At 54.4% G+C, this 23373-nt stretch overlaps 1 protein-coding gene across 1 annotated transcript; it reads left to right on the top strand.

Moving 5' to 3' along the window:
- Positions 1-1029: 1029 nt before the first annotated feature.
- On the top strand, positions 1030-22664 carry LOC139019295 (protein Daple-like). The gene is made up of 11 exons (XM_070428342.1): positions 1030-1074; positions 2362-2499; positions 3048-3174; positions 5482-5627; positions 10253-10390; positions 11941-12402; positions 12891-13135; positions 16266-16409; positions 18577-18757; positions 19832-20455; positions 22515-22664. Exons 1-11 carry the CDS (start codon positions 1030-1032, stop codon positions 22662-22664), a joined length of 2400 nt encoding a protein of 799 aa, XP_070284443.1.
- The last annotated feature ends 709 nt before the right edge of the window (positions 22665-23373 follow it).

The raw sequence follows: 23373 nt of genomic DNA, 5'->3' as shown, positions 1-23373 counted from the left end.
CAGGTTTAGATGTTTCTGCTGCCTGATCCATGGGAAGGTTGACACCCCCAGAAAACTGAGGCCCATTGGAAGAGTAGCTATAAATCATTTAGTTCCACGCTGTACTCTGCTTCTGGACACTTGTCCATCCCTGACTTTCCCCAGGTCCTTCAGGGCCCAACTCACATGGCGCTTCTGACCCCCCTCATGGTGTGATTCAGCTGACAAGTGCATTTGAACATTTCTGGGGGCCCAAGGAGAAAAGCAGTGGCATAGTCCTGCCCTGCAGGACTAGCCTTGGGGGGTGGGTACGGACAGGCCAGTTCAGTGTTGCCTCATACTGGGCACTCTGGGTGCCCCAGCATCTGACTCAGTGGGTGGGATAGAGTGGAGTTGAAGTCCTTTTCAGAGCAGGCAATTCTGGCTGGGTTTTGAAGGCTGAGTAGGAGTTGGTTATAAGGATGAGCAGGCAGGCTTTGCTATGGTAGTTCAGGGCCTGAGAGTATGGTGATACTGGTGAGTACTGGTGGGTAGACACAAGATGAGAATGCTGGGGACAGTGGCCAAGGGGAGAGAGCTGGGCCTCCTTCCCCTTGAAGCCCCTCCATGTGCTCCGGCTCAATCGCTGATAGTATTCAGGGCTCCTTACCCCCGCGGGCTCCTTAAGGATAAGGTGCAGGCTGCTGAGGGCAGTGAAGAGACAGGTCTGGACCTCTCCAGCCTAAGTTCAAGCCCAGCTTCGCCACTGGCTGGCTTTGTGACTTGGGGCTCATTCCTTAATTGACCCAAGTCAGCCTCTTCGTGTGTAGGAAGAGACTGTCCCTGCCTCCTTCTGGGGGCTGTTGTGAAAGTGAATGTGGCAGAGACAGAGAGCACCTAGTGCAGGGCCGGGGACAGGCAGGGAGGGAGCCGTCTGGTGAAGCCAGAGTCAGTGACAAACCCTTCCGGATGCCAGGCTTTGACCAGAACCGTGTCCACTGGTGGTAGGTGCACGGTTTCCCCTCTACCGAGAATCCGGGGTTCTGGCCCGTGCGGGGAAATGAACACGTGATGGATAAGCAGGAGCTACCGGCCCGCTCCCAGGTGTTAGAACCCGTGAGTGGGGCAAGCCTTGGAAAACAGCCCGCCAGGAGAAATGGGCATGTCCCCGTGTATGCGTGCTCACAGACTGAGGGCATTCAGGGGAGACTCAGTCCTCCTGAGACTGAGTGGCACTGGGAGTTCTCCGGGGGGTGGGAGCAGGGATGAGGGGAATGAGCTGAACAGCTCCCCGGTGTGTGCTGGGCGCTGGGACGGGAGTAAGTGCAGTTGACGCCTCCCATGAGGGGGCCTGTGAGGGCCCAACCATTGTGTCCACCCCCAGCATGTGCCTGGCACACAGAGGCCATAGAACTTGTTTGCTTGTTGTTTCTTACAGACCCCTCATTTCCGGGAAACTGCCCAGAGCTGTTGTTTTTCTAAGAGTAGGTGTGTGACATGTTCAAATAGGAACTGCCTATTGAACAAAAGCTAGTCTGAATTTTGTTCCTGGACCCAGACCAGTGGAGTGACTGTGAGAGGCCTAGACTCGGCCCTCAAAGCCAGGACAGACTCTCAGCCTCACCCCTTCCTTGTTTAAGAAAGTGGCTCAGCCAAGTCCCACACCTGTCAGCAGGTGCACTCGTCCAACCACCGAGGCTGTACATGTCAGACACTCTGACAGTGTTCCCTTTCGAATTTTTTTAAAATATATTTTATTGATTTTTTTACAGAGAGGAAGGGAGAGAGATAGAGAGTTAGAAACATCGATGAAAGAGAAACATCGATCAGCTGCCCCCTGCACATCTCCCACTGGGGATGTGCCCGAAACCCAAGTACATGCCCTTGACCAGAATCGAACCTGGGACCCTTCAGTCCACAGGCCGACGCTCTATCCACTGAGCCAAACCGGTTTCAGCTTCCCTTCTGAATTTAAATAGTGTCTTGCTTCGGGGATTTTTCCATCTGGACTGGCCTAATGGAGAAGCGCAGGGGCTCAAAAGTGGAGACAGCCCCAACCGGTTTGGCTCAGTGGATAGAGCGTCGGCCTGCGGACTGAAGGGTCCCAGGTTCAATTCCGGTCAAGGTCATGTACCTGGGTTGCGGGCACATCCCCAGTGGGGGGTGTGCAGGAGGCAGCTGGTCGATGTTTCTCTCTCATCGATGTTTCTAACTCTCTATCCCTCTCCATTCCTCTCTGTAAAAAATCAATAAAATATATTTTTTTAAACAAAGAGGAGACAGAACTTTCCGTGGCAGCAGAGACATCCCTAGGTTGTTGGTTTGGGTCCAGTGACTGGAAGAGCTGTTGTCATGACCAGGGGCCTTAACCTGATGGCTCTCATGTGTGTTCTTGCTGACCAGGTGCGGACTGGAGACGATTATTCAATTGACACCAAGAGCCACCTCCAGGAGCATTGGATTTGGTATTGGATTGATAAGCTATTCGAGCGGGAGGAGGAGAATGTGCAGCTGAAATCGAAGCTGCACCACCTACAATTGGTAGGACAAGCTGTGGTCACCACGTGTAGCACAGATGGGGGCAGTTTTAGGTTCATATTGTGCCCTTCTCTGATGTTCACCTACTGGATCAGTGCTGCTGCCACCACAGTGACCCTCTGAGGGCAGAGAATCACTTGCTAAGCCCAGTGGCTTGAGTGGGCACCACTGAAGCCTCCAACACAGAGAGGGCCTGATGCTGTGTTGCTTTCCTGTGAGGATGGAGGGATTGAGCCTCTGTTGCAAAAAGGGTCTCCTCCGACGTCTATGATGTGGGTTGAGCTGTGATGTGTGAGTCCCTACAGCCTTTCCACGGTATTAGGCCTGCTAAGGGGCCACAGAGCTGCAGTCCCCATAGCACTTGCTCTAAAGCCCTGAGCTGTAGGTCACTTTGTTCAGACACCGCTCAGAGACCTCGGGTGTCTCCATCCCCTAGGGGCATGGAGGGCCTTCATCCTGCGGGAATGAGGACAGATGCACGGGGCCGGGGCTTGTCCAGAGTGTGCCCCAGTCCACATCCTCACTGCCCCCCCCCCCACTTCCTGCACTAGGTCCGGGACACATACCAGAAATGCCTTGAGGAGCTGCGGGAAGAGAACATGGCCCTCAAGACTGCACAGGGGCAGAGTGTGGAGGAGTCTGCCCACCTGCGCTGGGAGCTGGAGCAGCTGTCAGAGGGTAAAGCAGGTGCCTGGGGGCAGCCTGGCTGTGGATTCTCTCTTACCTGGGGAGCTGAGCCCTTGGATCTGAAACTCATGTGTCAGCCCTTCCTCTACCCAAGTAAATAGGGTTTTATTCAAGGGCCATTTGGAACTGTTTCATTGCAATTCTCCCCAAGAACATGAAGGGCCTGGCCACCTTGAGTCAGGAAGCCAAATGCGAAGGAAGTGTTGCCAGATTTCTCAGCTTCCATTCAGCCAGTGCCAGGAGCTTCCAGATGACAGCACGCTGATGCCCAGAGGGTGTCTTAGATCTATCGGTGGAGGATTGGAAGCTCTGGATGCAGGAGATGTCCCCAGTGGTCACTCACCTCCATTATAGCTGTACCCGGGGCATGGTTTCCTCTGCTGATTTCATAATCAGACAGATGGGTATAGTTTGCTCTCCACCTTCCTGGGCTGGGGCTGCTCAGTGGCTGCTGTTCAGGGGACCCAGGCCTCTTCCTCTCCCTCTGGTGTTGGCCCCTCCCAGCCCCCAGAGGAGGTGAGGGCTTGGCCAGGGAAGGTGGCTGTGGTGGCCGGTCGTACAGCAGGAGCCTCAGCACCCAGCAAACAACAAGCCAGTTCCTGTGTCCAATAATAGCACACGTGCACCTGAGAGTGCAGGTTAGGGTTTGCTTAGAGCTCTGCTGAGCCAGGAGGGCCTTAGGCTGGTTTGGGGAGGGGCTGCTTTTTAAATTCTGAGCAACATTCCTCAGCGTCATGGAAAGGCTGTTGGAAGCAGCTGGGTATTCATTCTCTTCAAGGCGTCCCATCCGCTCCAAACCTAAAATCAGTTCATTGAACTCCGAGTCTGTGTGAGAAGTTAGTTCTTTCTGTGGTTTGGTGTCTCCCCACTCCTGGGAACCCAGGCTCTGGGAGTTGAGGTTCCTGGAGAGCACACTGCCCCCTGCTGGGACACAGAAGTGGTGCCGCTGGCAGGGACTGGCTCAGACCAAATGTGCTTCTGTTAGCATCCAGGATGGCTGATGGGGTTGGAAAGCCTCCCTGATTCAGATGCTCAGTGTAGCTTGTGAGCCCTTCCAGGTCGGTGACTGACTTCTTCTTCATGTTCCCAACTCCTACTGCTCAGCTGGCAGCTCCCGAACAAAGCATGAACGTACTTCTGTGTGGTTGGGGTGGTGGCTTCTTGAGTCAGAAAGGTCTGGTTTAAAGTCCTGGCTCCTCTACTTGTTAGCCAAGTGACCTCTTCTGCACCCCAGTTTACTTATCTGAAAAATGGGGGTGATGAAGCTGCCTCACAGGATTGCTATGGGTATCTTGTGAGAGGAGAGAGTGAAACGTTAGGCTGTGCCTGGCCCACGGGGTGCCAACAAAGGATGGCTGTTCTTATCGCCCTTGTCTTATCCAAAGATACCCATTGCTCTGCTTCTTGGGGTGCTCGTGAGCAGCCCTACTAGCAGTACAGTGCGATAAGGCTCTCAGAGCTGAGTGTGTGGCCTGGAGGGACGGGTGAGGGAACAACCCTGACCCCTCAGACACTCATGTTTTCCTCCTGAACAAGCCCCAGGACTTTCCCAAAGTCATGCACCTGCTGGCGGCAGGGAGGGGCCGTGAACTCCCATTCTTCTCAGGTCTGTGCTCCCTTTCTGTTCCGCATTGAAGCTGTTTAAAAGCAAAGGAGGACATTGCCTTTTTCTGGCTTTACCTTATGTTTTCATCTCGCTTAGAATTTTTAAAGCAGTTTGGATAAACTGTCTCATTCTGTTTCAATGCATTTGTGAAAGTATAAAATGAAATCTCTGACTGAAGGAACTTATCCAGAGATGGCGAGTACTGGGCATATGTGCCCCATAGCTTCTTCCACCCACAGACATGCGGTCAGTGATCGTGTCCCCCTACACTGTCGGCTGAGCCACCTGCATTCACACCACTCTGAGGCTGGCACAGAGAGCGCACTCTGCCATCTCCGTTAGTCTCGGAAATCCTTGGCTTGACGGTCAGGTTAAAACTTGGCAGAAAGTGGTGCCAGCAATTCCACTGTCTTGAACGTTTGCATTGGCTTCTCTCTACCATCACCTGCTTTCTTCTTAAGCTCTGCTTGCTCCCCTGACAAACCCAGCTGAGCCAGCAGAGGGGCCATAACCGTCTGAGGAACCCTCAGGTGCAGACAGCAACAGCACCCTGGGAAAAAGGGAGGGCACCCAGCTGACCATCCCAGACCCTCAAGTCTAGGGCTCAGGGTGATGGCTGTCTCAGGGCCAGGGACAGAGAGCAGAAGCTGAGGCCCCTGGAATATGGGCTCTGACTCCACTTTGCTCTTCAGCCTCCAGCTGCTTCCTGAAGCTGGACCAGGAGAAGCAGAGCCTCCAGGGCATCATACAAGGGCTGCAGGACGCCTCCCTGGCTCTGCAGGAGAGCAGCCTCCAGCGCCGGGAGCTGGAGGAGGAGAACCAGCAGCTCAGAAAGCAGGTACCCGTGGGTGGTGTCCGGAACATACGGGCATGTAAGTGGCCAGGGGGAGTACCCAGGTGTCCGTGAGCATGCGAAGCTGGGGGACAGGCAGAGTCCTGTGCAGCCACCGTTTTGGTAGGGGGACAGGAGGCCTCCTGGAGAGGCATCACGAGGCAGCAGGAGGAGTCCCTGCAGCAGGGAGACCACACAGGAAGGACCTCTGTGGGCCTCGCTGCCTTCATCTGTGAAATGGGGTTAACAATGCACCCACCAGTAGGTGTGGTGAGGATGGTGTGAGTTAGTGCAGGCAAAGGGTCCAGCCTGTAGTAAGTGCCTCATGGAAGGAGAGCAGCACCCTGTTAGAAACCACCGGGCGGGCCCGGGAGAGAAGCAGCGATGGAAGACTCCCTCCCCTGTGGAGACCATGGATGGGCCGTTTCAGGGCATGGCTGGTGGTGACAGGAGTGCAGTGCTCACTCTCTCCTTTCGGTCAAGGGCATGAGGAAGAAGAGATGTCTGGACTGCATTGCCTTTCTGGACAAACCAGGTCTTCCCAGTAGCGCAGTAGAAGAGACATCTGGGAGGACAGACAGGCTCACCAGCCAGGTTCATCCTACAGTTACCAGGACCCCATTCACATGGCAAGAAGGGCCCTGAGAGGCTAGCGATGGCCTCCCTGAGCAGGGCATTCTGGGTCAGAGGGCCTCAGTCCATGTAGCCACCGCGGGTGACACAGCTGCGTCGTGTGCTCTGAGCACACCGTGACGGGTGCCCCGATTCCGGATGAGGGAGGCGCAAGGGCACTCCCGCTTGCTGACCACCTGGCAGGACTGGTGCTTTCAGGTGTCTGGGTGTCTATCCCATCCGGCCCAGGGGTCCTGCCAGCGTCATTTGCTGAGGCTGCCCCGGCAATGGCAGGGACGTGAGCTGCAGACCAGAGACCTGGGTCCCGCTGGTCATGGCTCTGCTGGAACTTCATCTCTGGGTGAGGCTTGGGACCGCCCCTCCTCCTGTGCAGTGGTTTCTCCTGGCCCTTCATGGGACGTCCAAGGTGCAGTGACTCACGCTTCTCGTCCTTTGAGGCTCCGTGTGCCTCACAGCAGAGCAGCTGCCAAGCAGTGTGTCCTCTCCCTGGGGGCCGGGAGGAAGGCCCTCCTCATGCCCCGTCTCTCTGTGCAGCGCTGCTCAGGGAAAGCCACCAGACAGTCTGGGTTTTAGATTCACGTGGTCTGGGCACAGTGAATGTCTCTGTATATGGCAGCCCGACCTCGGCTGAGATAGAAAGGCTTGACCTTTAGAAAGATGAGAACCTCCAATGGGGCGGGTCCCCAGGGGTGAGCTGCAGAGGCCTGCGCTGTAGCCTCTGGCCCAGCTCCCGGCAGGGATGAGAGATGACCCCTGACGCTTCTTCTGTCCTTGGGGTCCACTCCAGTCCCTCCTCCACACACACAGGACAGGTGGTGGCTGCCGCCTCCCCACATGACTCCTTAGCCCTGTCTCTCGGGTCCCATCCCCTGCTTCCTCTCCTGATCAGTTCCCTGTAGGACCCCCGGGCAGTCCTGCCACAGCTCTCAGAGACCTGTCTTGGCTCTGAGCCCCTAGTGGGGGAAGGGGCTGCAATTTGTAGTCCAGCACTCTCCCTTGTCTGCTGCCAGGAGCCCTGCGAAGGCGGCCCTTCTGCTCTACTCCCTGTCCTGCTCAACCCACTCGGGGCCTGGCTGCATTATGGGTCCTCCCTAGTGTTGGATCAATGGTGCATCTGGGCCATCAGCTAAAAACCACAGGGGACATGGCCTGACATTGACCACCCTGGAGCCAGGACAGGCCCAGCCTTGGACACGTCCAGACAACATGGCCCTCTGGGAGGTGTCTGAGAAGGAGAGACAAGGGTCAGCCAGGACAGGTGGCCCAGTGTCCCAGGCCCCCCGGTGCCAGCTCGGCTCTCCCACCACCCAGTGTCTCCCAGGCTGTAGGCTCCCTTCGGTCTGTGTAAACCTTAGTTCCCGAAGTTCACGTCCTTCCCTGTAACTCACGACCCTTCTGTGGACCTTAGAGAGGGTGTGCCCCCCACCCTCACTTTGCACTGACATCCTCAGAGTTCATTCCTCTTAGGAAGAGGGGCAGCCCTTTGGGGCCTATCGTGAGCACAAAAGCGCAGCATAGGGGCTGATGGGCAGGCCCCTGGCACCCGCGTGCTCTGGGGACCTGGAGCCTTCCCACAGGAGTCTGCGGCCCAAGCCTGGTGCTTTGAGGAAGACAGGAAACCCATCTCAGCCCAGCGACCTCTCAGAGTGGTTCTCAACCTTCCTAATGCCGCGACCCTTTAATACAGTACCTTGTGTTTTGGTGACCCCCGATCATAAAATTATTTTCGTTGCTACTTCATAACTGTAATTTTGCTACTGTTATGAATCGTAATGTAAATATCTGATATGCAGCATGTATTTTCATTGTTCGTGACCCACAGGTTGAGAACCGCTGCCCTAGGGGAAGGGAGGGCCTTCAGGGAAGGACAGAAGTGAGAGTTCCAGTTCCACAGCAAAAAGTAGCAGAGAAAGATAGGGTGTCCAGCCGGGGGGTGGGGGGGGACATGAGGTAGTCACATCTTCAGACCAGAAGCAGCCACGCCAGATATGCAAAGGTTGGACATAACATTCCTTTCACTGGGACAGACGGGGCGGCAGGGGAGAAGGATTAACAGTAAGACGGGGAGGGGTAAACAAGGCTGGAGGTTGGCGGGGGGGGACACACCCCAGACCTTGTCTGAGAGAGCAGGCCTGGGGTCAGCCCACTGCCATGCGTTTGGCTCTGCCGCATCCTCACTGTGGGACTCTGGGCAGATCACTGGACTCCCTGAGCCGGTGCCCTTCTCAGAATGAGGGTGAGTGACAGCTGTGCAGGGCCTTCCTCCTCAGGGCCAGCTCCAGAGAAGGCACGGCTATCAGGGCAGATGCCTGCTTCCTGCTGAGCCCAGACCTGGTGCTAGGAAGTGGGGCAGCGATAAGGAAGGAGAAGAAAGATGTTCTCACTTGTGAGAAAGACTCAGACACGTGGCACCTTGCAGCGCCTTTTGCTGTTGGCCCTGGCTGGTGGGGCTGCCCTGTCCCCATGTTGGGGCAGGGGGCTGGGTGTGCCCACAGGGTGTTGTGAGGGCACGGATATGAGCCCCACTGTGCCTGACCCTTCCCCTCATGGGGAAGAAGCTGCCTGCCTGCTGCTTCTGAGGAGACTGGAGGCTGTGCCCAGACCTGTGAGATAAAGGCAGGGTGGCCTCGGCCCAGGAGAAATAGGCAGAGCTAGCGATCCTTCCTGGAGTTTGTAAACCTGTCTGTGCCAGGCTGCTCCCAGCCAGGTGAATGGAGCCGGCTCTTGGTCCTGCTGCTCACTGGGTCACTGGGTGTCTGAAGGTCCTGCCCCCAGAGGTTCTAGTCGGTAGCCTGAGGTTTGGGGTGTTTAACGCTCTGAGAGCCACCTGATCTGGATTGTGGGGCTCCTCTGTTTTAGCTTTAGAGCCATCAACCCAAACCAGCATCAGGGTCACAAGTCCAAATGCAGGCTCTTGGGCCCCAGCCCAGACTGACCATGTCAGAAGCTCTGAGGATGGGAGGGGCCTGGCGCTCTCAGGAGGGGTCAGCTCTTGTTGTACCTGCCACCTGCCAGGTGTGAGCTGAGCACGTCACCCTGACAGAAACTGGCTCCCATGCCTGCTGCTTGCTGGCCCTGTCAGTTACGGAAATGCACTCGTGGTCACATTGTTAGCAGGGAGCCACCCTCTCCCCCTCCCAGGTGGTCATGAGTTTGCTGTCAGTGGGAAGGGACAGCAGCATGGGCCTCGCCTGGGAGTCGCACCTCAGGGCCCACCCTGAGTCTGAATCTGCGTCCATCACGGTGTTCAGGTGTCAGGCACAGAGTGTGAGATGTGCGGGTCCAGGCAGTTCATGTTCAGGGAGTGGGCACTGGTGGGTCCCGCAGAAGAGCTCTGTGACGGGCCACTGATTGGGCAGTCGTCCAGGCAGGACGGAACTGGTCTGGCCTGGGCAGCAGTGGGGTGTGGAGGGGGAGCCGCATGGGGAACGAGCACAGGCCTTGGTGGTCCATTTACTTGGAGGGGAGAGGACGGAGAGAGATGGCAGAGGACCCCTCAGAGCAGCTGGATCAATAGGAATGTCACCAACTGGGGAAAGTCCCGGTAGGACATCCAGTGGTGGCTGCTGGACCCAGGAATGTGGCCTGACCCTCAGGACAGTAGTGGACACGGCCTAAGATGGAAGCATTGAGAGTAGCAGTGGAAAACTGGGAGGAAAGCTGACCTATTGGTGTCCATGGCCTTTTTCTCTATCATGAGCTGGAAGTGTACGCTGTGTGCTGAGTGGTGATGGTCAAGGGTGTGGGGAGCTCACTGCACAACTAGGCCTGACCTGGGCAGCAGCTCAGGGACGCCACCCAGGAGCCAGGCTTCTCCCCTCCTGCTCTGCAGTCTTGGCAGTGGCTGATGTACCTCCCCAAGAAGTGGGACGGAAGGTTTTCCCTTGAGAAAAGGCTGATAAAGTGTTCCCTGGGGCTGACAGGTTTCGGGTTTGCTTTAAAACACAGTTCACTCCCTGAAACGGACTTTTGCATGGGCTTCTTCTTTGGTTCCACAGATTGAAGACTTTCGAGTTCAGATGGAAAGAGAAAAGCAGACCAGCCAGGTTCTGGAGACTCTCTGTGAGGAGCTGGTGGAGGAGAGAGAACAGCTGCTCCGTGACAAGAAGACCCTGAATGCTGAGAGAGCCCAGCAGGTAGGCCCTCCAGCGCCATGCCTCCCCTGGCGCCCCGGCCTGCAAGAATGTGAGTCCAGGATCATAGGATGTCCTGGGAATCCAGCAGTGATTCCCGGGTTACCAGTTTCTTCCCTCAGATGCAGCTCACACCAGCTGTTGCAGCCACAGCAAGGGCATGGGGACAGACATTGCTTCCTAGGGACACTGGCAATCTTTTTGTTTTTTCAATCTATTTATTTATTTATTTCAGAGGGGAAGGGAGAAGGAGAGAGGGATAAAAACATCAATGATGAGAGAGACTCATTGATCAGCTGCTTCCTGCATGCCACCTACTGGGATCGAACCAGCAACCTAAACATGTGCCCTAATCAGTAATCAAACCGTGACCTCCTGGTTCATAGTTTGAGGCTCAACCATTGACCCACGCTGGCTGGGCAGCACTGGCCATCTTGTTTATGATCGTCATGACTTGGGGGAGGAGAGGCGAGGTGCTCCTGGCTGTGGTGGGAGAGGCCAGGATGCTGCTAAATGTCCTGCAGCTCATGGGATAGCCTGCAGGACAAAGATCCCCCTTCAGATGTCCAGCTTCATGCTCAGAGCTCTGGAGAACCTCCAGGGTTAATCCACCCCCACATTACAGGAAGTCCTAGGGTAGGCAGCCCAGTTCTGGGGCAGCGGCTCAGGGACACCACCCAGAAACCAGGCTTCTCCCTCCCTGCTCTGCCAGTCTTGGCTGTGGCTGTTGTACCTCGCCAAGAAGTGGGCAGGAAGAATGTGGAGGGTGAAGAGACAGAGGGAAGGCCTCCTGGGATCCTCTGTGGACATCTCATTGGCCACACCTGACACATGACTAACCCAAGCTGCAAGGGAGGCTGGGTATCAGGTACTTGAGTTCTTCAGCCTCTCTAGTATTGCAGAAAACGGGCTTGGGGTGGTGCTGTGTAGACTTAAGAGGCATGCATCCACCCTCCCCAAATATGGCTTCCAGTCTAGGAGGTGGAATGACAGGTGACAAGCCAGGAGACTTTAGACGTGTGCTATTGAGGGAATATACGTGGGTCCAGGGAGAGTCTTATTAGGTGCAGGACATTTAGAATCGTGGTGCAGGGCTTCCCTGAGGAGCTGTGAATCACACTGAGCCCTGGATGATGAGAAGGAGCCAGAGAAGCTGGAGGCTGGGGGTGGAGGCAAGTGAGCATGCACAGCAGAGGGAAGATCATGTGCAATGCCTGCAGGGGAGAGTGGTGTGAGGAGCGGCCACAGGGGTGGGCGGTCAGCTCTCGCACCACTGTGGACCAGGGTAAAAAGCACCAAGGAAATCACTTCCATTGTTTTAGGAGAAGATGCAGTTTCTGTTTCTAAGTCATCTGGCTTCTGTGAAAGTGTTTAGACTTGAACTGTCTGGGTGGGGATCTCCATGCCCTTCACCTTGTGTCCATATCAGGCCTTTGGGAAACGTTAGGACATCCTTTGGGTCCACGATGAGATGGACATTCCAGGCCTACACTTTGGGCCTCCAGTTTGGACCGAAATCATGCCTGTGTTGTTTCCATTGTGTTTTCCTGCAGTTCAAGGATATGAAAAAACTGGTGCATTCACTGCGGGATAGTTCACAGACCAGCAGCAAAGCCCGCATGAAGGGCAGGAAGACTGAGCAAAAAGTCCTCCTCCAGACGGTGACGGACACCAAAAGGAAAGTGACCATGATGGAGTGGGAGCGGCGGCAGCTGTGCCGGGACCTGGAGCAGGTGAAGGCGCAGGCGGTGCAGGCACAGGAGCTGAAGCACATGAAGGTGCGGGTGAAGGAGCAGGTGGTGCGGGCACAGAAGCTGGAGCAGGAGCTGCATCGGCTGCAGGAGGAGATTGAGAAGCTGGCCATGGAGGTCAGCACCCTGACGACGGCCCCTGAGAGGGTCCACGCTCTCGAGTGGGAAAGCCAGGACCTGTTGCTGGAGAACCAGAGGCTGCAGACATCTCTGGACACCCTGCAGCCTGAGGGTCTGGAGCGGGACAAGCAGCTGGACACCAGGGTAATTCTGGCCTCAGAATGACTTAGGACGGTTCCTCCCCAGTCAACTCTCCGGTGCTTTGAATGCGGTTGGATGAGTGTTGTGTAAATATCGGTGAAATAGGTTGGTAGTGCTGTTCAGCTTCTCTATGTCCTTAACTGATTTTCCATGCACTTTTCAAAGTATTCAGAGAGGGTACCCAAGGAGGTTATCCAGAGAAAGGGCATAAATTGCCAAGAAAGGTCACATATGCAGGGAGGGGCCCAGGACTAAGCTTAGGCCCATGGGACAGTCCGTTTCTGCCGTGGGCCTTCCCAGAGCAGTTCCTTGAGTGCAGGTAGAACTGTCCTCAGCTCGGCTGGGTGTTGCCTCTCCTGAGGGTCCTGCTATTTTGGTGTCAGCACTTGACCCGCTGTTGGTCCCTCACTGCTTGTGGGGACCTGGGGATCCGGAGTCTGTGGTCCCCCTGGGCCTGCACCTGTTGAGGCGTCCTTTCCTTCTCCCTCCAGCAGGTGGAAAATTCCACTCTGAGGTCCCAGAGCGCCTCGCACACTGCGCTCACAGAGCAGGACACTCAGCTCCAGCACCAGCAGCTGGTGGCAGCCCACCAGGCCCTGCAGCAGGAACACGCAAGCCTGGGCGCACTCCACGAGCACCTGACTAAGGAGCACAAGGCCCTTCTGGACAAGTACCGCCGCCATAAGAAACTGCTGCATCAAATCCTGGAGCTGGAGAGCAAGGCTCTCAGTGACAGGTGGGTGCCTGCGGCTGGGGGTAGCTGACGGGCTCCCCCGGCTCCTGTCCCCCCTTCACTCTGGTCCCTCACCTTTCCTCTGGTCCCGCTGCTTCACAGTGAAGAGAAGTAAATCCACCATCACCCTCAATGATGTAGAGTTGGTGTGGCTGGAGACTGAGGGGGAGGAGGGTCCCCCAGGATAGAAGGGTGTGCCCACTAATTTCGGCTCAGGGAAACCAGGTGTCAGCATTGGGGTCCCAGCTCCCCTGGGCATTCCTACCCCCTCTTCCTTTTCTCTCCAAACCAAGGACAAGGAGGGGAAGTCACCACAGCTGCCGATTTTCAGGGGCGTGCCTAACTCAGCTCCCCTGGCCTTTTCCCTGTCCAAGTCTCCAAATCTGGGCTTCTCATTTTCTTTTTTTTAATATATTTTATTGATTTTTCACAGAGAGGAAGGGAGAGAGATAGAGAGTGAGAAGCATTGATGAGAGAGAAACATCGATCAGCTGCCTCTTACACATCTCCCACTGGGGATGTGCCCGCAGCCCAGGTACATGCCCTTGACCGGAATCGAACCTGGGACCCTTCAGTCCGCAGGCTGACGCTCTATCCACTGAGCCAAACCGGTATCGGCTGATTTTCTTTCTTTTTTTTTTTTTTTTACTTTTAATTTTGGAAAGTATTGAATATATGGATGTGTGCAGAATAGTATAGTGAAAACCCTGTGTTCCCATCACCTGCAGCAGCATTACCAATACTCTGCCATTCTCATGTCCCCTTTACCTCTGACTCTCCATATACCTTTTTAAAGGTAAAATTGATGTACCTTAAATGCATAAATCTTAACTTTGCATGTTTTCAAAATCAGGGCTTTGTGTGCATGTAGTCAGCCAACTTCAGCTGAGCTCCAACCAGGCAGATCCCTGATTGCAATGGCCCCGGCAGGTGCAGTGGGACCCAGAGCCTGGGAGAAGTGAGATGTACAGAGGACTCCAAGGTGGGGGTGGGGGGGGAGGGGGGGAGAGATGTGCTAAAGAGAGGCTCTCCCACACTTGGAGAAGCACAGGAGGGAGCTGTCCACTTTCTGTGCTTGTGAGTTGTCCCTGCTGAGGTCTTCCCTTGCCTCTGCCTCAGCAAATGCCAGGCAAAGGCTGGGGCTTCCCTAGGAGCAGGTGAGGTGCAGGGATTTGGCATCACAGGGACCAGGGAGGGCGCTGAGCCTGCAGAGCCTGTGGAGGGCGCCTGCTGCTGCATCAACTTGGGGGTGATGATGTTCATTTAAACACTCACCCAGTGCTTCCTGTGGACGCTCTCCAGAGCCTTCCACCCCTTTCTCCACCCAGATTCCCTTCCTTTGGGGGTGCTGGGACGTCTGCTCCTATCAGACTCTCGTTTCTTCCCGCCAGAATGAGTATCTTCTGCCTCTTGGCATCTCCCTCGCTGCCTCCTCCGCACCCATCCTGTGTTCACGAGATGCTTAGTGAGCACCCACTGGGCGCTTGGTGCTGTCTAACGTGGTGGGAATGCACCCAGCTGACTACTGATGGGAGCCTCCTGTGGTGCCCACCCCGCAAAAGGTGCTGCGGGCCCTACCCTCAATGCCCTGTGATAACCTTGTGGATATATTCTTATGTCTGTTCACATGGGAAGGTTTGTGCAGGTGGCATTTGACTGCTCTGGGGGAGGAGTTCATTGTTCTGCCTGTGACTCCTTGCTTGATGGACCTACTGTGTGACTCAATGGTTTTTGCTGGTTGGACAGATAGCTGGAGGCCCTTGGTGTGTCTGCAGCAAGGATGCAGGTTGGAGGTGGAAGTGCCTGGAGCACAGGCCAGGGGCTCTGTATTCATTTCACCTGACACTTGACTGGGTCACTTGCTCCTTCGTTCCCCTGGCGCACATGTACTGGGTGTCAAGCCTCCTACCCGGGATTCAGTGGGGAGTAGGACTCTCAGTTTCTGCCCTGCAGGAGGGTGGTTACTAATGGTTGCGATATGCTTGATCCTGTGATTTTCCAAGACACAACAGGGAAGCAGGAGGTGGGGACCCTAATGGTCCATAGCCCTGTTTGTCAAACCTGGATGAGAAAGATCACTGCCCTGAAAGCCCAGCAGAGCCATCATCCCCACCTTCCATTTCCCATGTCTGGGCAGCCTCCACTTGTGGCTAAAGGCCACAGGAAGGAAAGTTTGTCTTCCAACAGCTGCCCAGAAGGTATCTGAGTCTGAGTGTGAGTCCGCACAAGTCTTGGCTCCAGGCAGATGGTATAAATACAGCTGATATGGGATGAGGGCGGGGCGGGATGGAGGGCTGAGGGCAGGGGCTGAAACCATGGAACCTGGTTGGTCTCTGTCAGCCTGTCTCTGGGTGTGGACAACTCAGGAAGGGGGTCTGGAAAGGCATTTGCCTGCCTGGGGAAGATTGAAAGGTGATGACTCAGTCTCCACCTTGGACCTGGGAAGGCCCCTGAGTCACCTGAACAGGGAAGGTTCCTGCAGGAGGAGGAACAGCCTAGAGCTGGTCAGGGGCTCCCTCTTGTGCTCTGCTGCCCTCCAGAGAGGCTGTGCGGGACCCTCTGCAGACTGAGACAAGAAGGAAATAAAATCCCGAGCTGAGGGGGAGGCTGAGGGAGAGCCGAGGGCAAGGGCTGGACTGGGGGTGCCTTGAGGAGCAGGGTGTGCAGCTGCCCCTGATGGCTGCTTGGGCCTCACCAGGCAAGCCTCTGGCCCCCAAGCTGCCTGGCTCAGAGCAGAGAGACTGCTGTTCCTGAGCAGGGGCGGAGGGCTCACCCAGGGCCCGGTGAGGGGGATCAGCTGTTATTGGCTGTGGAATTATGCTGTATGTGCAGTGGTTTCTTTGAGAAGGGTGTGGAGTCCAGAAAACAGTGGTTTTGTTCCCAGTGGGATGTAGGAGGGAGGCTGCTTTGACAGGGATGGAAGGGACCATGGAGACATGTCGAGTGGGAGCAGAGGGCTTGGCTTCTGGGCTGCAGGAGACCCCCTGAGCTGGCCCAGTGCCTATCCCTCTCTCTGTCCAGCCCCATCCCCTGTCCATCTCATTCTCCCTCAGCTTGCAGAGAGAAGCTGCTCACCAAGGCTTTGAGGTCTCCCTGGGTGCCCATTCCTAGTGGGTATGTTTCCCTTCAACAGCTACAAGGACCAGATCCAACATAAGGTGGCGCTGGATCAGCTGGGGATGCTCTTGATCACAGAGCAGGAGGCTCTGCAGCAGGAGCAGAGGACGAGTGCCATGGCTGCAGAGGAGAACCAGAGGCTGCAGCGAGAGCTGGACAGGTAACCGCCAGGCCCCCTGCAGCGCCTCTGCAGGGATGTCAGTCTGACCCACTCACTCAGCACCCGCTGAGCTGAGCTCAAGTGAGACCCCTGGTGATGGTGCATTTTTACCAACCCTGCCCTGGAAGCAGCTGGTGGTAACAAGGTTAAGGGGACTCCAGCTGGTGGCTGGAACGAATAACTCGGCAGCTGGGATGGGGCATTGTCTAGGTTTGGACAACGTTCCCTCCCACAGTTATGATGCTGATGACTGTCGGGCAGGGGCACCTGCATCCTCTAATACCAGTGATCCCGTGAGGGAGAGAGGCTTGGTCCTCAGCATCCACGCATTCCCATTTGTGAATTCACCTCCTGGCTGAAATGTACCGGTGACCCCCAAATCAGTGCCCGTGGCCTGTCATGGACGTGCCCAGACTCCATACTGGAGTCGCCTGATGTGCACATTTGCAGCTGAGGTTGAACAAGGCCTTTGACCCCAGCTGTGTTTCATTTCTCACCAACCAGCATCATCTTCATGGGCCACTGAGTGTCATGGTGTTCTGTTTTCTGCGCTTCGGTGGCAATTTTGCCTTTTGAAATGGCCCCAAAATGGAGTGCTGAAGTGCTGTCTAGTGTTCCCAAGTGCAATGCTGCACTTGGGCCTCATGGGGAATATTCGAGTGGCACACAAGGGTCATTCGGGCCCAGGTATGGTGCTGTTGGCTCTGAGTGTATTACACGAGGCATCTTTACGTCTTGATGAGCTGACAAAATGTGACCAGAGACTCCCAGGAACCGGTGGGAACAGGTTCAGTACTCACTAATTCAGGGTTCGCGTGGTTGGGTAGAACATTATACTGTGAATCACGAGAATTGACTGAGCTATTGTTATCCTTTAAAAAATCCACAGCAACAGAGGAGGAAACAGGCTCAGGGAGATTAAACAACTTGTTCAAGGTCAATGCTCCTAGTTAGTGACACAGGCAGGATTCGAATCCAAGTCTTTCCTCAACCCAGAGGCGTGACCACATGAAGCCTTCCTTCCCACAGCCCTGATTTAACATGTGCTGTGGGGCTGTAAACTCAGCTGCCTGCAGTGGCCGGGCAGGTCCAGCAGGTGGGGAAGGAGAGTCAGCGATAGACCAGGCTCTGGTGGAGAATACACCCAGCTAGAGGCTGTCAGCTGGGAGGCAGGATGGACTGCCAGGTCTTCCTTCTTTATGCTTTCTTTTTTTTTTTTTTTTTTCCTGAGAAGAAGATATCTGAATGTTGATGGGTACCTTAAAATTTTGGAATGCTGATACACTAATTATTTTTTTGTTTTGTTTGTGTTTTTTATTAATCTGCTTTTTTGGGCGGGACAGAGGACTGGGAGGACCTGGAAATATATTTGAGGCCGGGGACCCTTAAATCTAACCTGCGAGTATTCACAGGACTACAATGAAGAATCTTTTTATCTTGTTCTGTTTCTTCTTGATGTTATTTTATTTTTTTAGTTGACTTTATTGGAGAGACGTTAATTAATAAAACCATACACACTTTACAATGAAAAAGAATAGAACAAAATAAGTAAATGTCAAAAAGTTTTTAAAAGCTGTGTGGGCCAAACTTCACACACCTGTGTTCACATTGAGTCCATGAGCCTCTGGTCATATGAGCTTTGTCGGTATGAATCTTCCCCAAGGAATCCCAGTTGGGTGATGATGATGATGATGATGACAATAATTTAAGTGGATTTAGGTAACACTCCAGAATCTTCTATTTTGTGTATCTCAGTAGTTGCAATTAGAAAGGGGCTTGGAATTGGGGAGAAGAGCTGGATATAGACATAGAGTCTTAGAGCAGAAATGTTCTGATTCAGTGTTTAAATGTTTGAATCAAAGAACCTTTTTTCCAAGTAGGCAGATGTGCCAAAGCCTCACGTAGAAAGGACTTTTATAGGGATGCTCTGTTGTAGTGGTGTCGGAGCCTGCCTGTCCTTCTCCCCCAGTACGCAGTGGGGCACCTGGGGTAGCCTCCTAGAACCTCAATGAACACATTTTGAAAACCGCTGATTTTGTTCAACCATTCATTAACACATGAAAAAAATTGAGGCCCAGAGAGGTTGCAGTTTTGATTAAGGTTGCCCAACTGGGACAGAGCCTGTGAGTGCGCCTCAGCCCTTGGCCTTGTGTTTCTCCAACCCCAGGGCCAATTTCCTGCACCAGCAGCTGAAGGGGGAGCAGGAGGAGCTGCAGTCCCACACTAAAAAGCTTCAAACCTCCCTGAATGATATGCAGCTGGAGGTGCACCACTGGAAGGCCCGGTACGAGGAGCTGAAAGGGGAGCAAGAGGAGATGTACACAGTCACCAAGAAACTGCAGACCCAAGTCAATGAGCTGCTCACAGACAACAAGGAGCTGCTCACAGACAACGAGGAGCTGCTCACCTACAAGGAGGAGCTGCTCACAGACTACAAGGAGCTGCTCACAGACAAGGAGCTGCTCACAGACAACGAGGAGCTGCTCACAGACAACGAGGAGCTGCTCACAGACAACAAGGAGCTGCTCACAGACAACGAGGAGCTGCGCACAGACAACAAGGAGCTGCTCACCTACAACAAGGAGCTGCTAACAGACAATGAGGAGCTGCTCACCTACAAGGAGGAGCTGCTCACAGACAACAAGGAGCTGCTCACAGACAACAAGGAGCTGCGCACAGACAACAAGGAGCTGCTCACAGACAACAAGGAGCTGCTCACAGACAACAAGGAGCTGCGCACAGACAACAAGGAGCTGCTCACAGACAACGAGGAGCTGCTCACAGACAACGAGGAGCTGCTCACAGACAACGAGGAGCTGCGCACAGACAACAAGGAGCTGCTCACAGACAACGAGGAGCTGCTCACAGACAACGAGGAGCTGCTCACAGACAACGAGGAGCTGCGCACAGACAACGGGGAGCTGCGCACAGACAACGGGGAGCTGCTCACAGACAACGAGGAGCTGCTCACAGACTACAAGGAGCTGCTCACAGACAACGAGGAGCTGCTCACAGACAACAAGGAGCTGCTCACAGACAACGAGGAGCTGCTCACAGACAACGAGGAGCTGCTCACAGACAACGAGGAGCTGCGCACAGACAACGAGGAGCTGCTCACAGACAACGGGGAGCTGCTCACAGACAACGAGGAGCTGCTCACAGACTACAAGGAGCTGCTCACAGACAACGAGGAGCTGCTCACAGACAACAAGGAGCTGCTCACAGACAACGAGGAGCAGCGCACAGACAACGAGGAGCTGCTCACAGACAACGAGGAGCTGCTCACAGACAACGAGGAGCTGCTCACAGACAACGGGGAGCTGCGCACAGACAACGGGGAGCTGCTCACAGACAATGAGGAGCTGCTCACAGACTACAAAGAGCTGCTCACAGACAACAAGGAGCTGCTCACAGACAACGAGGAGCTGCGCACAGACAACAAGGAGCTGCGTACAGACAAGGAGGAGCTGCTCACAGACTGCAAGGAGCTGCGTACAGAGAACAAGGAGCTGCTCACAGACAACAAGGAGCTGCTCACCTACAACGAGGAGCTGCTCGCAGACAACGAGGAGCTGCTCACAGACTGCAAGGAGCTGCGTACAGACAACGAGGAGCTGCGCACAGACAACAAGGTGCTGCGTACAGAGAACAAGGAGCTGCGCACAGACAACAAGCAGCTGCTCACAGACAACGAGGAGCTGCTCACAGACTACAAGGAGCTGCTCACAGACTACAAGGAGCTGCACACAGACTACAAGGAGCTACAAATGTCCCTGAAGGACATGCAGCAGGGAGTGAACCACTGGCAGGGCCAGTATGAGGAGCTGAAGGCTGAGCAAGAGGCGCTGTACGCCCACACCAAAGAGCTGCAGACCCACACCAAGGAGCTGCTCACAGAAAACCAGGAGCTGCAAACCACCCTGAAGGAGATGCAGCAGGAGGTGACCCGCTGGCAGGGCCGGTACGAGGAGCTGAAGGGGGAGCAGGAGGACCTGCAGACGCACAACAAGAAGCTGCAAACCTCCCTCAACGACACCCAGCTGGAGGTGAACTGCTGGCGGAACCAGTGCAACTGGCTGAGGGAGGAGCTCCAGAGCAGGGACATCTCGCTGACCGAGCTGGACAACCACTGCCAGGTGAGGCCTGGGCTGCAGGGCTCCAGGACCCTGGGTGGGCCTGCTCTCTGGGCTAACGCCTTGAGCTTAACCAGGAGGGAATGGGTCCTCATTGGCATCTCTGCTCAAAGGGTGTGTGTGAATGTCACACAGAGGCAGAGAGGAAGCCAGAGGCAGTTGACTGGGACGAACACCAGGACTGGCAGGGGTGTGCTACAGAACACCTTTCACCTGATCTTTGCTTTTTGCAGGGTCGGGGCGGTGCATGGAAACAGCCAAGTACCGTTGTATCTCCGTCCTCTTGGCTGAGCACTCTGCTCTCTGTGTCATCTCATTTAATTCTCGCAATGATCTTGTGAGATGGGGTTCCCATCCTTGTCCCTCTGAAGTAGCGGGTTGGAACCCGGTTTGTCTGAAGCCAAAGCTTGGGACTTCCTGCTGCACCAACCACGATGATATTCTAGAGCAGGAGCTGGCCAGCCTCAGCCCAAAATTCAGGTCCAGCTTCATGCCTGTTTGTGTACGGCTGTGAACCAAGAATAGCTTTCACAGTTTTGAATGGTTGGGGAAAATCAAAAGTAGGATAATATTTGGGGGCAAGTGAAAGTGACATGAAATGTAAATGTTGGTGTCACGAGTAAAGATTTTTGGTTTGTTTTTTGTAAACAGCCACACCCATGCATGTGCATTGTTTCTCTGGCTCCTTTCCTGCTGTAATAAGTGTTGAACAGTTGCAACAGAAACCACTGTCGGCCTGGAAAGCCTAACATATTTAGTACCTCGCTCTTTACAGGAAGAGCACGCCAACCCTGCCTACAGCAGAGATGTGCAATAGGAATATAACGCAGGCCACCACATGTATCACTCAACTTTCTAGTAGCCATATTCAAAAAGTAAAAGGAATCAGGTGGGATTAATGTAGGGGTCTGTTTTATTTAACCCTTATATCTAAAATATCACATGTAACCCCAAAAGCTTATTAATAAGATTTTTAAAAATAATATGATTTTTTATTGATTTTTTGAGAGAAACATCCATCAGCTGTCTCCTGCATGCCCTGTACTGGGGAATGGAGCCAGCGACCCAGGCATGTGCCTTGATCAGTGTGGGGTGCGGCTACAGTGTTTGGACATGTTCAAGCCTTGGACTGATAAAAGGGCACAGTCCTCTCATTGCCACATGCAAGGCCCAGCTTGGAGGGCAGAGCCTTCCCAGCACAATTATAGCCAACAGCTATAGCGGGAAGCTTGAACCTATGGTCCAAACAGGTGGCCCCACATGCCTGAGTGATAGAGTTCAGGTGCATGTAGTTGAGTAGGACTGAAACCCACAAGAATGTTGTAAACATCGTGATCATGCCCTTACTTTGCCTCGTGGCATCTGCTATAAAATAAAGACACGGCTTGTGGGCACTGGCCCTGTCTCTTTGTCAGAGAAGCAGCATCCCACTGAGACCCAGCTTTCATTCTCTTGCTGTCTTTTCTTAATCTTTCACCGCCCCCTCTCAGGGTCACTGAACCAGGCTGAGCTGGCATGGCACATAAGGAACCCGGGGGCTGAGTATGCCATGGCCGTGCCGGCTCGCCACAGATCAGGAATTACACCGGTGATTTCTTGGTGAATGGGACACTCAACCTACTGAGCCACACACACCGGGCAGCTTATTAATGAGATACTTTACATTACTTTTAATTGTTATTAAGTCCTCAGAACCTATTATATATTTTGCACTTATACCTCAGCTCAGACTGGCTGTATTTTCAGTGCTCAGCAGCCACACGTGGCCAGTGGCTGCCTGATTGAATGGTGCAGTGGCAGAAGGTTTGGCCATCCCCATAGCACTGGCTGTATTGGTCATGCCAGCTGATGTAGATAATACCAAAATGACCATCTTTGTGCATGTGACCTTTTTCTCCTTTTGGAAGTAGATTCCCAGCAGTGGAATCACGGGAGCGTGTGGTGTTTGAGACATTGTCCATCTGTGTTTTAGCTGCTCTCCCACCTCAAGGGCAACTTGGAGGGAGAAAACCGTCACCTGCAGAGCCAAATCCAAAGCTTGACAGAGAAGAACCAGAGGCTTCACCAGGAGGACGTGGAGAACAACGACCAGCACCAGGAGGAGCAGCGGCAGTACGTGTGAGGGGTGTGGGCTGACGGATGCCCATCAACAGAGGGGTCGTGGCTTCCAGCTCCATGACTAGACCGCGCCATTCTGGGCAGCAGAGAACCCCCTGGGCGCATCGGTGTCCCAGGCAAGGGGACAGACCATCTTACCAGCACATACTTCTCTCGTTATCCCGGGAATGGTTCCAGATTTCTGCAAATAAGAGTGGTTGACTTTGTTGGTTTTTCAGAGACACTTCCCCCTGCCAGACGCTTCTTAATCTGCTTTTGGAATCCAGTTCACTTTGAAAAGTACAATAGTGATAAAGAGAGTTTCCTAGGGAAGGACTTCAGATCACAGGCTGAGCCCCTTCTGTGTCGGTTTTTCCCTTAATGGGCTGCAGAGTGGGTTGTTGGTGCACAGTGGCTGTCCTCCCTCTGCCCATATTGCCTTTGCCGACAGGCCTGGCCCTGCAAAGTGCACAGAACCAGTTACCTGGTCTCCAGGAACCAGTAGGGGTGATGGGATGTGAGCAGAGCTGTGTGCACACAGATGTGAGGAGCTCCATGGAGGTAGGAGGAAGCGTGGTGATGGGAGTTGGAGTTCTGCTGCTGACACGGATGAGGAGAAGGCTAGCCAGTCTGTGTGTGTGGGTGGGGTGGGGGGGTAGGGGCTGAACGTGAAGGTGGGGCTTGGCATGGTCTGGGTGCAGGGAAGGTGCAGGGAGTGGCAGGAGGGGAGCTGG

Source organism: Myotis yumanensis, unplaced genomic scaffold (genome assembly GCF_028538775.1).
Source record: "Myotis yumanensis isolate MYYU_CA2020_CCGP unplaced genomic scaffold, mMyoYum1.0.hap1 SCAF_11, whole genome shotgun sequence".
Lineage (NCBI taxonomy): Eukaryota > Metazoa > Chordata > Mammalia > Chiroptera > Vespertilionidae > Myotis > Myotis yumanensis.
Note: the sequence above shows the minus strand (reverse complement) of the source record. Positions and strands in the feature narration are given on the sequence as shown.